This window comes from Pinus tabuliformis, chromosome 2_2 (assembly GCF_031772625.1).
Source record: "Pinus tabuliformis cultivar Carrire ecotype Pingquan chromosome 2_2, CPIR1, whole genome shotgun sequence".
Classification (NCBI taxonomy): Eukaryota; Viridiplantae; Streptophyta; class Pinopsida; order Pinales; family Pinaceae; genus Pinus; species Pinus tabuliformis.
Window position 1 is genome coordinate 1,309,109,755 of NC_142300.1, and position 17,385 is coordinate 1,309,127,139.

The 17,385-nt window shown below is 38.4% G+C and overlaps 1 protein-coding gene across 1 annotated transcript; it reads left to right on the forward strand.

Annotated features, from left to right (window-relative positions):
- The first annotated feature begins 1,524 nt into the window (after nucleotides 1-1,524).
- Nucleotides 1,525-2,716, forward strand: LOC149198319 (uncharacterized). The gene has a single exon (XM_089404127.1). It carries the CDS (start codon nucleotides 1,564-1,566, stop codon nucleotides 2,113-2,115), a length of 552 nt encoding a protein of 183 aa, XP_089260253.1. The 5' UTR covers nucleotides 1,525-1,563; the 3' UTR covers nucleotides 2,116-2,716.
- The last annotated feature ends 14,669 nt before the right edge of the window (nucleotides 2,717-17,385 follow it).

Here is a 17,385-nt window from a genome sequence, read left to right on the forward strand (position 1 = left end):
ATCCTCAAAATTATGCCTGGGTTAGTTTGAGTAGTTATTGGTGTCCAAGAACACCCGAGAACTAATTCAATTAGCTCCTGTATGTATTAATATGTACACATTGTACAACATTGGTTGAGAGAAATAATTAATATATGTATGAGTTTGGTTTCCAATATTCGTGATTTACAATCATTCCATGGTAAGATCTTGTGTATTTAGGTAGAGTTTAATGACACCATAAATGGTGTGATGCATTGTTAAATCATTCCATGTTAAGATCTTGTGTGTTTGAGTCAAGGTTAAGACTTTTTGTACTTTAAGTCTATCTTTAAAAGAGCTTTAAAAGTCCCTTTTCAAAATTCGGCTATAAAGATTATGCAATGCTATTGAGTAAATTAATAAATTATGAAAAGTGAAATGTCGAGTTTAATTAAGTAATATGTTAAAACAATAAAAAAACATTAAAATTTGGATTATGCACATATCCATGAACTGAAAAGAACTTATCAAATTTTGTTTAATGATCCATTAGCATAAAAAAAAAGTTAATTGAATTATGCACCTAAATTCCATGTACTCTAGAAAACTTAAGTATGGGGGATTTACTCTAGAAAACTTATCAAATTTTGTTTATTAATCCGTTGGTTGAGAAAGTTGTGTTGGTTAAAATGCACAAAACTTTAAATCCATCGAATGCTATGCGATAGAGTTTACTACTTAATAAATTATATTCAAATTCATTTCAATATTGACTCTTTAACCTATAAATTGAAAATCAAACTTTAGTTCCAATTTATTTTTATAAATAAAATATTTAATCTGTTTTGGAAGAGGTTTGAAGATTTATCTATTAAAAATCAAACTTTGACCATTGGTCTTCTTATATACCCTTGAATGAGAATTTAACCAACAAAAAAATTCTCTTAAATTTTCTTGTTCAGGTTTACATAATAAGAGAAACCATTCTATATGTTTAAAACAATGCTTTACAATATTCTTCATATTTTTACGAAAAATATCAATACATGCTTTCCAAAGATTTATTAATTTCTTAATTTTCTATAAAACATGCATGTAATCCTAAACACGACGTGAATTAAAGGCTCTACACAAACCAAACTCATCTATACGTGTAAAATACTTGGAACTTACCTCGCTGGATTGGAAAACACCAAAAAAAATAAAAACTCTAAAATGCCTACGTGTCACATTGACATTAGGGTATCCTTTGTTGAACATGTGATCAATGCCTTCGCTTCATGTGATCAGAGGAGTTTTAACAGCTTCCGACAAGCTGTCATCCTATACCCGTGTCATCATTGACTTTAGTGACAACCAACCAGTCATTCGAAACACGTAAAGACAATGAACTACTTCTGGCATAGGGCAATCGCAATCACACGATCATGAAGCCTCTCATTTACGCCATGACCGTCCCTCTGATAATTTGGTTACGTCTCCTATAAAATGCGGTTCCTGGCTTAACCGTCTCCATACACATAAAGATCAGTATTCCCAAAACTCTTCAATCTGCACGCCTCTCATATATGTTTGTAATGCAAATTTATCTCAATTGTAAACATGGGGATTTGCGTTTCTTCAACTGCGATTTCTTCTGTGCCAGCAGCTACTGCAAAGCTCATAATTATGGACGGGAGCATCCAGGAATTCTTTGAAGGGATGACAAGCCGGGAGATTCTGCAAGATTATCCCAACCACTTTATCTGTAATTCAGACGGTCTTTATGTAGGTCAAAACATCTCACAGGTTCTACATGATGATGATCAATTGGAGACTGGACAGCTCTACTTTCTTCTTCCTCGGCGGAAATTACAGTTTGTGTTGACAGACTCAGACATGGCTTCTTTTCTTTTCAAGATCAACAGTGCTTGGCAATCGGCCCAGAAAAACAGGAGGCGGAGCAGAAGATTATCATTTGTGTTTGGTCAAACTCAAAAGCAAGTGCAGCCCTTGTTTGATATTGGTAACCAGCATGAAAAATATGGAGAGGAATGCTCCTCGTCGTCCGTTTCTGATATGCCGAGGCGCCCTAACGTTCAAATTTCAAATCCAAGAGGTCGAGGTCGAATCAAATGGCAGTCAAAGTTGGAGACAATCGAGGAGACTGTGTGATCGATGGTATCTGCGATTTTGAATTGGTATGATTTGTACCAATCTGTAAAATACATGGTGAACCGTGAAACTATTTCAATGCTCCCTTTTTTGGACACATTCATATAACTGACAAGAATGATGAGTTAGTCTGGTGCATCTATACTCCCATGTTGGGACACATAGTACTTGCAAATATCATCGTCCCCCTAAGTCAAAAATCTTCATATGATGCATCATTGAGAACCAGGTTCCAATCTGGGATGCTCTTTAAAAGAGGTTTGGTCAAGGTCTAGGATGGTGTTCCCTACCTAATGCCGATGAGGAATCTGGCACTCACCTGTTCTTTGCCTGGTCTGCTTGTAGATCTGCGATATCACAAAAAGAGCAATGGAAAGGAAAATCGATTGAAGAGGTGTGGAAAACATGGCTATCTACCCCTCATCCCGTATGTTCAAAGGCCCCCCCCTGATTATCTGTTGGGGTGTATGCTTAGCGAGGAACCAGGCTAATTTTCAAGATGAGGCCTCCATACCCAGAAATATCATTGCTGAAGAAATTGCTATTCTTAGCCAGCATCCCTACGATAAAGATGTTCGCAGGGTCCGATTTATTGAAGCGGAACAGCTAGACCATTCGAATCCCTGGGTGTTTTTCCATCTGGGCTCTATAGATTCTGATTGGAGTCAAAAGAGCGAAGGCAGTTTTATTCTCATTTTTTTTTTTTTGGGGGAATTTAGGCAAAAAGAATCAGTGAGTTTTGCATAAACAGTGTTAAAATCATATTTTTGAAGGTGGAAATAGATTCAGTACCATCAAAAACTTATGTAACACCACCCAAAATCTTAATGTTTAACAACTGTAACCTGGATTTACAAAAATTCTTGCCTCAATTTATCAAAATATTGCCAGAATTTTCATAAATTTCAAAGCAAAAAAACAGCCTGTTTAGACTACTGCTATTTTTGTTTCTCATTCCTATCAAGTCTATGGGTTTTGGTCCGAATTCAAACAATCTTGGCACTCATTATATTTCCTTTAGATCATAGGGTCTCCCATATTCAAATCTTTGGTGACTCTATTTTTGTTGTTCATTGAATGAACAATATTTAGTCTTGTCATAATATCATAGTTTTTTTTAGTCCAAAAATATTATTACTAAAGAAAGTAAATTTAAGTGATTCTGTTCCATGATAAGTACTAAAACTTAGCAGCAAGAAACCTAAAAGAAAATAAAACAAAAAAAATCGACCATTGTGTTGTCATCTACTCAAAGTTCATCTATTGTTCAGAAATGCTTTGCTACAAAAAACAAGAAGGGAGAAAAAAAACAAGAGACATATGCTAGTCCAATCTATGAGATCAGAATAAAGCCGAAATCAAATCTAGAGTCCCAGTTGAAAGCAGCGCAATGAATGACTCCAAGAGGTGCTAAAATGTCTCTTTTGGAGAGAATATCAGCTATGAGGTTCTGCTCCCTATATATATGATTGAAATCAATGCCCTGAAATGAATTGATCAAGATACGAATGCGCTTCATCCAATAGGTCAGAAGATGAGACTGGAAACATGACAATCCCTTTACCCAATCAATGCATCCTTTAGAGTCCCTAAGAATATGCATATTATGGATGTTGAGCTAACTAGTAGTGAACAACATCCCCAAAGTGAGATGATTTCCGCTCTGTTGTTGGAACCTGAACCACCCTCCCACAAAAAATGATAAAACTTACCAAGTTCATTAGCAATAAGAGCACCACATCCACACAGTCCAGATTTTCAAGCCCCATCCAAAAATCCCACCAGATAATCATTCCAGATGTCCTGCAATATGACCTTTCTATATTTTTTAATCTATTTCACAGGCCCTGTCTCATAAAAATGAGAAACAATCCCCATAACAGTGTATCTAATATCAAATGGATTATCTTCAAATATGATAAGGTTCCTGTAGCGCCATAAGCCCCAAATGATGAAAAAAGGTAGGGTGCCAAAATCTTGTTGTCACTGAAACCAATGCTTAAAACCTTCCAATAGCGTATTGTGCTTCCAATCCTCGACAATCTGCAATAAACTGAAGACTCTGTAGCAAATTTTTTGGAAACTAGATAGCTCATGAAGAGGTGTTCAACATCTTCCGAATTTTGCTTGCACAACATATAAATGCTAGGACCAATGAAACCTTTGTGAACTAAATTCTTCCAAGTGAGAACTTTGCCATTCAATACCAACCACCCAAAACATTTAAGCTTCAATGGGAAGTTCCATTTCCAGGATTTGTGGAACCAGGATAGCTCCACAGAAGGAGTAGCTGGTATGGAAATGGACCTATAATTGTCTTTGGTCACAATTAGGTTCATATAAACTTGCTCAACCCATCTCATCTTATCATTTTTTTCTGAAATATAAATACCTACAACATCAATCTGTCTGTCCTAATATCATAGTTACCAAGTTTGGATATGAATTTTATGAAAATGAAAAATTTGACATTAGAAATCTTAAATATTTAAAAATATGTACGAAAAACTATTTTTGCTCATTTTCTTCACATTAATTTTGAAATTATATAAACAATTTTAAAATTATCATTCTTCAAACAAAATTTTCACTGTTCTCTTGGAAAGTTACTTATTTTCAAAACTCAAAACATTAATCTAAAATTTATCCCTAATTTAAAATCTTTATAAATTCAATTTTTAATTAATACACATTTAAACATTAAATATTAAAAACTTATGTAAAATTTCTCTTCGACGTAAACATATTTAAAAATTCAATTCAAAATAGAATTAGGTGACTTCACCTCAAATTCTTTCTAGAGCGGAAAAGGAAACAATGAATTTCACATTCTTTCCAAACATGGAAAGGAAACAATAGGATTCAAAAACAAAAAGCAGGAATTTTCCCACCAAGTTATAGTTTTGATTCCAGCCCCACCGCCATTTATTTTGGGTTTAATTTTGGGTTTAGAGGACACGACAGTATGCATTCACGTGGACATTAACAAATCCGTGGATATCCGTTAAACTCTGCACATGATTGAGTTTAACCTGATTTCCTTTCATGTGGACCATTAACAACTTACCATATGATTTTTGTATTTCTTTTTCTAATTCGTCCGAACTTGGTAAGTAGGCCTAATATCCTTATTGCACCTATTTTTGGGAAATGCTTTGCAATTAAAGAACTCATTCTCCTCCTCCTTGTATCATCATCTATAAAGGGAGCGGAACTAAGACGATGACATACTATCCAAAGCCGATTTAGATCTTGAACCAGGACAATGGCTAATGAGAGAAGAATGAGAAGGGTCCAGTAATTCATATTATCACAAACCTTACAGGGATCCCAATGAACAACCATTCAATGATTCACAATAAATCTGCGTATACTTGTCTTCTTTTAATGGATACCTATGTTTCCCTATGTTTCCTTTTTATGCAAGAATTTCTAGTTAAACTTGTTTTTGTAAATAGAGAGTTTGCCCTACAATTTCGATGTTTTTATTTTTTTGTCCTTGAAACATTATATGTTTATTTTGACCATTATAAGCATATACACAGGTCATGTGTCTATAAATTGTAATTTTTATTATTTTTAATGAATAAAGATATAGTTTTTTTTTTCTTTAAAAAAATAAAACAATTTAAATATTAAAAGAGAAACATTTTAGAGCCTAACGTTTCATTTCCAAAGTCTATGTGTTTTTTTGGTTGATTTCATACAAATGTGATGGGACTAGCCCTTGAGCCTGCGGGTTAACAAGTCTTAAGTGATAATTAACAATGGATAACAGTCACTACAACTTTGATTAATACTAAACAAATGATTAGCGTAGATATTTGTTTTGGCTTGATGGCGCGTTTAATTTTTGTGTAGGATGGTAGGTGAGAGGGCACTTGTCCTTGCTCTCGGTCTTCACACTCCCGCGCTTCGACTATACTCCTCTACCCCACATTCATTCACCACTTTGGAACTTGGCCTTGCTCTGCTCACGACGAAGGTTTTCTGTTAGTTTGTCTGCAACCGCGCTGAGGGTTATCGATGGTATTCGGTCTGCAACTGGGTTCTTCTGTAGGTGATTTGGTAGCTTCCCTTGCCCCTCCTACTATGCTGCTCGGTTGGTTTCACCTAGGTTCGGTGTGGATGGCTCTGTCAATTACCTCAGAGGGTTTCCTCTGTCCTGAAACTATTTGGTTCTCTGTATGCCTTCACTGTATATTTATTTGTTTGCTTGCTCTTTCGTACTTCTGGTTAACTGAGGTTTTCTCTGCGTTGTCTTCTTGCAGGTTGCGGTCACAAGGGATGGGCTCCTCGACTCCGCTTAGCAAGGTAAGCCCTCTGTTCTCTGATACATTTATTTTCCTCACTTTTTCGTTTTTACCGAGGGTGGTTGCTCCATGTGAGCAGGGGTTCCCCTCTGTGGCTGCGATCTGGTTGTGGTTTTTTCGAGCCGATGCGGACCACTCTTCCGGTAAGTTTACAAACCCTCCTTCCTGCTATTATTTGCTTTTCTTCCTCGAGTTCTATGAGCTCAACTTCTAACACACTTGGTTCGCTGTGACTGTAGGTGGTTGGTGGCTTGGGATGGCCGCTTCCACGATTGTTGTTGTCTGGTGAACCCGGTAGGGTCGCTCCTCGTCACTGTTATATGTCTCAGTTTTATTTCATTTGTTATGGTTCCAACACTTTAGTTTCTGGTAGTTGTTGGGCTCTGAAAGCCTCGTTCTCTGGTTGCTGTTGGTCGCCTTTGGCTACGCCCCTTGTATATTGTTTATATTGTTCTCGGCAGTCCTGTATATTGTAAGGGTTTCGAACCCTGGAATTGTAGTGGGTGGTCTCTGACGAGACTCGTCCCAACTCAGCAATGGCTATTCAAATATTTTTTTTTTGTAAATTAAACTTCTACTTGTCTATTAATTAAAAGAGGAAAAAATTTTGGTTGTATGGCTATGGGTTACCTGAATATACTATCCAATTGTATTTAAGCTGAGACTATCGATTTTGTAGAGGCTTCTCTGTGTTGTTTGTCCATCCTTCATAGACTTGGAATTTGATTATTGTCTGGAACTTGATTTTCGCTCTTTACTTGTAGAACTCCTTGTTTTGGAAAAGGAAAAGAAAAAAATACTCCACCTTGTTTTCTGTCAATGCACACTGTAATTATATGGAAGGGTCTCACAGTTGTTGTCAATGAATTCGTAACTCTATCCTGGTCGATATACACAGTAATTTCATAGAAAGGAATAATGGTTAACTGTAAACGAAATTCATCTCTCTGTTTTGTTAAATGCACAGTAGTTAAATGGAAAGAGAAATAATAGAGGCTGTAAGTAGATACAGATGGTTTGCACAGAATGAAATTCTTATTTACTTTCTTCTCTTTTGTCTCTCGCATACCAACCCTTACAAAATATGATTTTCCTTCTTTTGTACTTTTCTGAGTCAGTTTCTCACAACTGCTCACAGTTACATTGGTAGTTACATAGTTGTGAAAACTGTTTTTGTGTTTTCTTGCTCTGTTGAAAGAAATATATGTTTGTTTCTTTTTAACGAAGACACTGTTAATTTCGAAAAAGAAAAATATATAAAAAATTGGCTGTAACAGCCTTCCCCTAACCATGTTGTTCCTAATTACCATTTAACCAAATATCTAAAAATGCAAGTTCTTAAGTGTTGTTTTAACCAACTACTGAAAGTGAAACTAAATAATAAGTGTAAACCTGTTCCTCCTAGCTGAGACAAAACACCCCAGCCATGATGCCCTCAGCTGGATGCTCCTGCATCAGGCTCCCGGGGTAAGAAAAATTCATGGCTCTGGTCCATGAGCTCCTCGACTGAATAACCTGCCTGTTGTATTTGTTCGGCATCAAGCCAGGAACTGTCCTCAATGGGACGGTTCTTCCACTTGACAAGATACTGTAGGTACTCCTTCCGCCAAGTTCGCCTAGCCACCTGAGTGTCGAGGATCCTTTCAATCTCAAGGGGCTGAGCTGAAGGCATTTGCCTCATCCAAGTGTCTCTTCCTTCCTGTGTGTCCCGTGTAGGCCGTGCTGAACCATCATCTTCAGGACTGGCAGTATATGGAAACAAATCTGCCACATTGAAGATGGGTGATATGCCTATCCCTGGAGGCAACGGTAATTCATAAGCATTGGTTGAAAATTTACGCAGAATTGTAGAAGGGCCAATTTTCTTATATTTCAGTTTGTTGTATTCACCCCTAGGAAATCGTTCTCTACGTAAGTGTGCAAGGACTTCATCCCCCACATTATACTGTAACTCTCGTCGTTTCAAATCTGCCCACTGCTTATACTTTTGAATGTTGTCCTGCAACTTCATCTTTACCTGCTCGTGTAGGTCATTCATTGCTTTGGAAAAATCTTCCCCATCAGCACTCCGTCTTTCTTGCTGTCCTAGATCTCGTAATTCATGCACTCCGCGAGGATGCATGCCATATAAGATCTGGAAAGGACTGTATCTCGTGCTGCGATTGGGTGAGTCGTTGTAAGCGAACTCCACCTGGGCAAGTACACGATCCCACATCCGTGAATTTTCCTCGATCAAGCTTTGTAGCAGGTTTCCCAAGCTCTTGTTTACCACCTCTGTTTGCCTGTCAGTTTGTGGGTGATAAGCAGAGCTGAAACTTAACTGTGTGTCCATCTTTTTCCACAAGGTGCGCCAAAAGTGTCTTGTAAATTTCACGTCCCTGTTAGAAACTATGGACTTAGGCAAGCTGTGTAGCCTGACTATCTCTGTGAAAAACAAGTGGGCCATGTGAGTGGCATCGCTGGTTTTTTTACAAGGGATGAAATGTGTCATTTTTGAGAACCGGTCTACTACCACCATCACAGAATCGTAACCCCACTGCGTTCTTGGTAGACCCAAGACAAAGTCCAAGCTAACTGAGTCCCATGGTCTACTCAGAATAGGTAGTGGTGTGTAGAGTCCCGTATTTTGACTATGTCCTTTCGCCAACTGACACACTTTACATCTGGTTACAAATCTCTGTACATCCCTTCACATCCTTGGCCAGTAATAAAAATGGCTGAGCTGATCTAAGGTCTTATCAATGCCGAAATGTCCGGCTAGACCTCCGTTGTGCTTCTCCTTGATGATGTTCTCCCTCATCGAACAGTCGGGAATGCATAGCTGTCCCCCTTTAAACAACAGCTTCTCCTGTAAGTTATAGTCCAGCCACGGACTATTATTCCTCAACAAAGGATTTTGGCAGGCTTCATAAGCCTCCTTGAAATCCACATCTATTTGATACAAGTCTGTCAAGTGTTTGAATCCCAACACTTGTACCGTGCTCTCCTGTAAGAGCAAAGATCTTCTGCTCAATGCATCTGCTACCTTGTTGGCCTGTCCACTGATATGCTTCAACGCAAACGTGAAACTTTGCAAGTACTCAACCCACTTTGCATGTTTGTGGTTCAGCTTATGCTGCTGCATAACGTATTGTAGTGCAGAATTATTAGAAAACAAAACAAACTCATTCCCAAGCAAATAGTGTCTCCAATGCTTCAATTCTTGGACAATAGCATAGAACTTCTTGTCGTAAGATGAGTACTTCTGCCTGCTTTCATTCAGTTTTTCGCTAAAATAAGCAACAGGTTTGTCTTCCTAGCTGAGTACAGCCCCAATGGCTATACCACTGGCATCACAGCGAACCTGGAAAAGGTTGTTAAAATCTGGCAATCTCAGGATTGGTCTTTCTGTAATCTTCTTCTTTAGCATCTAAAATCTTTTCTCTGCTGCCTCGGTCCAACGAAAAGGCTGACTTGCCTTTTTTTATAGTATCCAACATAGGTGCGTAGATCTCACTAAAATTCCTTATAAATTTACGATAAAAACTTGCCAACCCATGAAAACTACGTAACTCAAACAAGCATTTTGGGGATGGCCAACTAATGATAGCTGCAATTTTCTCTAGGTCCATCTTCAGCTCATTTTCTACAATCACAAAACCCAAATAAACTAATTCTCTTTGAAGAAAAGAACATTTTTTCAGATTTATCAGCAACTTGTTTTGTTGTAACTTCTCCAGCACACTTCGAACATGTTGAAAATGTTCTTCTCTGGTTTCGCTGAAAATCAATATATCATCAAGATATACAATCACGAAATTCCTGATGAATTCTTTCAACATCTCATTCATCAAATGCATAAAAGTACTAGGGGCATTACTCAATCCAAATGGCATTACCAGCCACTCATACAGTCCTTCATTGGTTTTGAAGGCTGTCTTCCATTCATCCCCTTCCTTGATTCGAATCTGGTGGTAACCACTCTTCAGATCAATTTTCGAGAAATATGCTGCCCCGCTCAAACAGTCCATCATGTCATCCATCCGTGGTAATGGAAACCTGTACCTGATGGTAATCTTATTGATGGCTCTTGAATCTGTGCACATACGCCACTCTCCTCCTTTCTTGGGAGCTAAAACTGTCGGGACTGCATAGGGACTTAGACTCTCCCTTATCAACCCCTTATCCAGCAATTCCTGTACCTGTTTTCTAATCTCCTCGTTGTCTTTTGGACTCATTTGGTATGCTGCCTTGTTCGGAAAACTAGCTCCGGGTATAAATTCTATGTGATGACTGATACTTCTCTTAGGAGGCAATTTATTTGGTAAATCGTCCACCACAATGTCACTAAATTCCTGCAACATTTTCTGAATTTCTGTAGGTAAATAAGAAATTTCTGTGTGAAAAAGCACTGCTCTTGGCCTTCTTACAACAACATAGTTCACTTCATTATCTTCAATCTACTTCAAAAACTATTTTCCACCCATTAATAACACTTTTTCTCTGCTTGTTTCTATTGCTTCCTCCTCCTTGATGGGCACAAGCGTGTGTTTAATCCCATCCTTGACAAACTTGTAACAGTTTTTCTTTTCGTCATGAACTACCTTCCAGTCATATTGCCATGGCCTTCCTAGCAGTATATGGCATATGTCCATCGGCATAATGTCACAAATAACCCTGTCCTTATACCTGCCAATATGGAACTCAACTTCACATTGTTCATCAACCAATAGCTGATGGCCTTTCTGCAACTACAATACCTTGTAGGGAGTGGGGTGCTTCAACTACTTCAAACTCAACTTCTCCACCATCTCTGTGGCAACCAGATTATCCGTACTCCCACTGTCGATAATCAGCTTGCAGCATTTTCCGTGTGACTTACAAACTGTCCGGAATAATGCCTTCCTTTGAGTTTGTTCAGCTGTCTCCTTTGTTGGCTTCAGCAATACTTTATTCAAAACTAAGGCTTCCCCTATTTTCGGCACATTCTCTACTTCCTGGGGTGGTGCCTCTGCTTCCTTTGGCTGTGCAACATACGCTCCTCTTTGACCAGCTTGTTCCCCTTCAGGACACTCAAAAGACCTGTGCCCCCACTTGTGGCACTTGTAGCACTGATAGGCAGCTCCTCTGCCCCTGCCATTTCCCCTTCCTCGCTGATATGGCCTTCCTCCTCTAGTGTTGTCTCCTTTCTCTGTTGTCCCTGAAGTCTTGGAACTACTACCCTCTTGATTATTGTTGGTAGTTTGTCCTCTGCCATAGGATTGTCCTCTCCCTCTACTAGTTCCTCATCCTCTTCTGGCATTCTGTTTTCTTATGATCTTCTCCTCTGCCTTCATGGCACTCTGGTATGCTTCCTCTATGTTCTTTGGAGAGAGAATGCTTATCTCATCCAATATTTCCAGCCTTAGGCCATTCACATACCTGGCTGTCTTTTCTGGGGTGTCTTCCATGTAACCAGCTCTCAAATTCACCCGGTAGAATTCTTCAGTATATTCTTTCACCGTCATTCCTCTCTACTTCAAATTCTGCACTTGTCAATGCAAGGCAATCTGGTAATCTTTGGGCAAAAAACTGCCCTTCATCTTGGCTACCATTCTTGGCCATTTCTTAATTGGCAACTTATTCATCCGCCTTCTTTCTGCTTGGACACTGTCCCACCACAAGGCTGTGTGTCCTTTCAGCTTGGTTGCAGTGAATTTAACTCTTTGATCTTCGCTGACCTCTTCACATTTGAAATACTTGTCCAACTCGCTAATCCAGTCTAACAGTACTTTTGTGGACAAGCTGCCATCGTAATTTGGAATTTCTGGCTTAGGCTTGCTGCTAGCCAACAGGACTGACCTCAACAATCTGATTTCAGGTCCTTCCTCATCCAATCCATCTGTCGCAACTACAGCTTCTTCTTCACTGTCATCTCCTACCTCTGGATCCCTTCTCCTTCCTGCTTCGACTGCCTCCAAATGGGCACTAAGGATCCTAATCTCTTCTCGTAATCCTTCCTCTGCTACTCTCCGAGCACCTCTTCCATGACCTCGTCTTCCAACTTCCATTTCTCAGGAAAACTCCAAATCCTGCTCTGATACCACAATATGATGGGACCAGCCCTTGAGCCTGCGGGTTAACAAATCTTAAGTGATAATTAACAAATGGATAACAATCACTACAACTTTGATTAACACTGAACAAATGATTAGCGTAGATATTTGTTTTGGCTTGATGGCAGGTTTAATTTTTGTGTACGATGGTAGGTGAGAGGAAACTTGTCCTTGCTCTTGGTCTTCACACTCCCGCGCTTCGACTAGAATCCTCTACCCCACATTCATTCACCACTTTGGCACTTGGCCTTGTTCTGTTGACGATGAGGGTTTTCTGTTAGTTTGTCTGCGACTGTGCCGAGGGTTATCGATGGTATTCGGTTTGCAACTGGGTTCTTCTACCAGTGACTTGGAAGCTTTGCTTGCCCTTCCTGCTATGCTTCTCGGTGGGTTTCACTTGGGTTCAGTGTGGATGGCTCTGCCAGTTTCTTTAGAGGGTTTCCTCTGTCCTGAAACTATTTGGTTCTCTGTATGCCTTCACTGTATATTTATTTGCGTGCTTGCTCTTTTGTACTTCTGGTTAACTGAGGTTTTCTCTGCGTTGTCTTCTTGCAGGTTGCGGTCACAAGGGACCGGTTCCTCGGCTCCGCTTAGCAAGGTAAGCCCTCTATTCTCTAATACATTTCTCTTCCTCACTTTTTCATTTTTACTGAGGGTGGATGCTCCTTGTGAGTAGGGGTTCCCCTCTGTGGCTGCGACCTGGTTGTGGTTTCTTCGAGCCGACGTTGACCACTCTTCCGGTAAGTTTACAAACCCTCCTTCTTGCTATTATTTTCTTTTCTTCCTCAAGTTCTATGAGCTCAACTTCTAACACACTTGGTTGGATGTGACTGCAGGTGGTTGGTGGCTTGGGACGGCCGCTTCCACGACTGTCGTTGTCTGGTGAACTCGGTAGGGTCGCTCCTTGTCACTGTTATATGTCTCGGTTTTATTTCGTTTGATTGTGGTTCCAACACTTTGGTTTCTGGTAGTTGTTGGGCTCTGAGAGCCTCGCTCTCTGGTTGTTGTTGGCTGCCTTTGGCTACGCCCCTTGTATATTGTTTATATTGTTCTCGGCAGTCCTATATATTGTAAGGGTTTCGAACCCTGGAACTGTAGTGGGTGGTCTCTGACGAGACTCATCCCAACTCGGCAATGGCTATTCATATATCTTTTTTTTGTAACTTAAACTTCTACTTGTCTATTAATTAAAAGAGGAAAAAATTTTGGTTGTATGGCTATGGGTTACCTGAATATACTATGCAATTGTATTTAAGCTGAGACTGTTGATTCTGTAGAGGCTTCTCTGTGTTGTTTGTCCATCCTTTGTAGGCTTGGAGTTTGATTACTGTCTCGAACTTGATTTTCACTCTTTGCTTGTAGAACTCCTTGTTTTGGAAAAGGAAAAGAAAAAAAATACTCCACTTTGTTTTCTGTCAATGCACACTGTAATTATATGGAAGGGTCTCACAGTTGCTGTCAATGAATTCGTAACTCTGTCCTGGTCGATATACACAGTAATTTCATAGAAAGGAATAATGGTTAACTGTAAATGAAATTCATCTCTTTGTTTTGTTAAATGCACAATAGTTAAATGGAAAGAGAAATAATAGAGGTTGTAAGTAGATACAGATGGTTTGCACAGAATGAAATTCTTAATTAATTTCTTCTCTTTTGTCTCTCGCATACCAACCCTTACAAAATATGATTTTCCTTCTTTTATACTTTTCTGAGTTAGTTTCTCACAACTGCTCACGGTTACATTGGTAGTTACATAGTTGTGAAAACTTTTTTTGTGTTTTCTTGCTTTGTTGAAAGAAATATATGTTTGTTTCTTTTTAACGAAGACACTGTTAATTTCAAAAAAGAAAAATAAATAAAAAAATGGTTGTAACAGCCTTTCCCTAACCATGATGTTCCTAATTACCATTTAACTAAATAATTAAAAATGCAAGTTCTTAGATGTTGTTTTAACTAATTACTTAAAGTGAAACTAAACAATAAGTGTAAATCGTTCCTCCTAGCTGAGACCAAACACCCCAGCCATGATACTCTCAGCTGGATGCTCCTGCTTCAAAATGTTTCTGTCATGATGCATAAACAAAAAGATATAATTAAACAACACCCACTTTAGTGTCACAAATGACACCATAATAGATGATGTGGTGCATTGTAAAATCATTCCATGGTAGGATCTTGTGTGTTTGGTTAGAGGCTAATGACACCATAAATGATGTTGTGCATTTTTAAATCATTTTTAGAAAGCTAATCTTTGGGATTAAGCTTGGGTTAGTTTGAGTAGTTATTGGAATCCAAGAACACCTGAAAACTAATTCAACTATTTCGTGTATGTATTAATATGTACACAATGTACATCATTGATTGAGACAAATCATTAATATATGTTTAAGTTTGGTTTCCAACATTTTTGTCTTACAGTTGTATGAGAGCGATGGTTCTAGTAATATCAGAGTACAATCACAACACAATTTAGCTCCTCTGGTGAAATGGAGTGAGTCACTAGTTTTGCGACCATGGATGTTTGCGCTCTTAGGGCGAGTGGTGTCAGTCCAAATGTTGAACAAGGAGCGAGATAGTTCTAGACGTGTAAATGAAGATCAAGAATGCCAGTAGGATAGAAATTGTCTTTCATTCTTGTCGGTGAATCAGAGACGGTTCTCACGGTGTGATTTATTAATTGGAGGAAAGATTGATTTTAACAGAGCTAAGGAAAATTGGTTGTTGCACGAGTTATTGTCCATCATTGACTGTTGTTACACTAAAATTTGTCACCATGACTATTTGTAGTCAATATGGCTCCATCAATAACCATACTGTCCTCCTTGGCAAGTCTTATACCTCTGCTCCTCATGTCAAACTCCAAAAAAAGAGAGAAAGACTTTAAAAAATCAATATAACTATGGTTCCGCACTTTCTCTTACTCTTACTTGTGGGCACGCACCTCAAGTACATAATACCTGCATACTTGTACGCTCTGTCTGTAAAGGGGTGGGTGCGTACCCCTGTAAAAGTCAAAAGTCACAAGTTTTACTTCAAAAAACTTACTTGCGATCGATTCTAGAGCATTCTAGAAGATGGTTTGACGTGGATTGAGCGCCTCCAAATGGTTCATGCATCCCAATGAAAGAGGAACTTATCCCATGAAGAGGGGAGATATCCCTTTGAAAGAGGGGCTTATCCCATTGATGGTGGACCTGTTTAACTTCCTCCAAGCATTATATATACAGGCATTGGACCAGAGGCAAGGGAGGTTGAAAGCTGAACATTCCTAAGGGTAGATGCTACTGAAATTAGGACTCCCTTATAGAGCTTGAGAGGAGAGATTCCAATCCTTTCTTAGCTTCATTTGGAAGTGGGTGAGCTGATCAAAGTAGAGGAGAACTCTTGCTGGACCCTGGGAGGGACCTACACAACACCAAGGCACTGGTTGTAAGGTTTCTTTTGTTTCCAGTTAATACAATTAAGTTCATTTTTCTCAGCAAGTTATATATAATTTGTTTCATAAACTCCTTGGTCTTTTATGATGAATATGTTTTATTATATGAGTTATTTAGGTGCTATGTAATCATTTGCTTGTTAGTGAATGCAGGCTTCAAGGAGAAGGAGCTCATCTAGATCGAAGAGGCTTGGCTGCTACAAACAACGTTGGACTAAAGGTATGCCTTAAACACCTGGTTGCTTTTATTTTAAATGCATATTTAGGGAAAGATAGTGCTTGATTGTTTTGTTTGTCACTAGAAAGCCTTAGCTTCTAGGGAGGTCGGTTTTGTCCACAAAATTGACTCTTTCCGCATGACAAAATGGCGACTCCGCTGGGGACTTAATTGTTTTCCTTTTTAATACTTTGACCTGAGAAACTATATTTTCTGTTTCTGTTTTTGACTTGATGATTGTGGGTTTGGGTGAATTTAGTTAATTTTGAGTTAGTTTTTATTTTTCATAGTTTTGGGAGAGGTACGCACCCTCTGAGTTAAGCACAGTGCGTACCTGTACGCACTTCTGCTTTGTGCACAGAGCATGGACGCACCTGTGTAAACAGGTTGCCTGCGTACCCTGTCAAAAATTTGAAAAATTTGAAATTTTTCTCTTTTTTATCAATTTATAATTTGTTTATAGGTTTTTAGCCACTGCCCAGACCTGCATGTGACTTGTCAGAAACTTTCCTTGGTTAATTTCATTGGCATTCCTGCTCTAAGCTTTTATCAATTGGGTGTTTTGAGTCTCTTTTTTGAGAAATTCTTGATTTGTTTTCCTTTGGTCATTACTTGGAGGTTTCTCTCAATCTTTTCACAATTTTACATCTTTTTGCTTTTGTGTCTAAGTGTTAATCGCCTTTGAGTGTTTTTATTTTTTGATCTTTGGAAGTCTCACCCAATTTTCTCGACTTGCACTTTCTTGGTTCTTAGATTACATTAGAATCATCTTGTGTTTGAGAATTATCTTGCATAGATCATATTTGCATAATTTGAATTCTCATTTTCAGAATATGAATGAAAAATGTGCATAGATTACATTTGCATACTTTTCAAGTGAATTGTGCATAGATTACAATTGCATAGTTTAAATTCTGAAAAATCAATCGTAGATTTAGATCAGTTTTCTTTGATTTGAATTTACACAAAAATAAAAAAAAGTTTTGAAATTGATTTGCATTAGTTTTTCTTGATAAAATTAGTGCATTAGAGAATTTGTTATATTTTCTCTTAGTGATCAATTTCTTGCATTGTTGGAAGTGAATGGAAACTCTCTTCTTACTTTAGTTAGGATTCATCGAATTGAAAGGATTACATTATCATATTCGATTGCATTCAGTTTTGAGTTGGGTCATAACACCATTGGTTTCGTATCCATTTACCCATTTGAGTAATAACAGCCTTAATAAC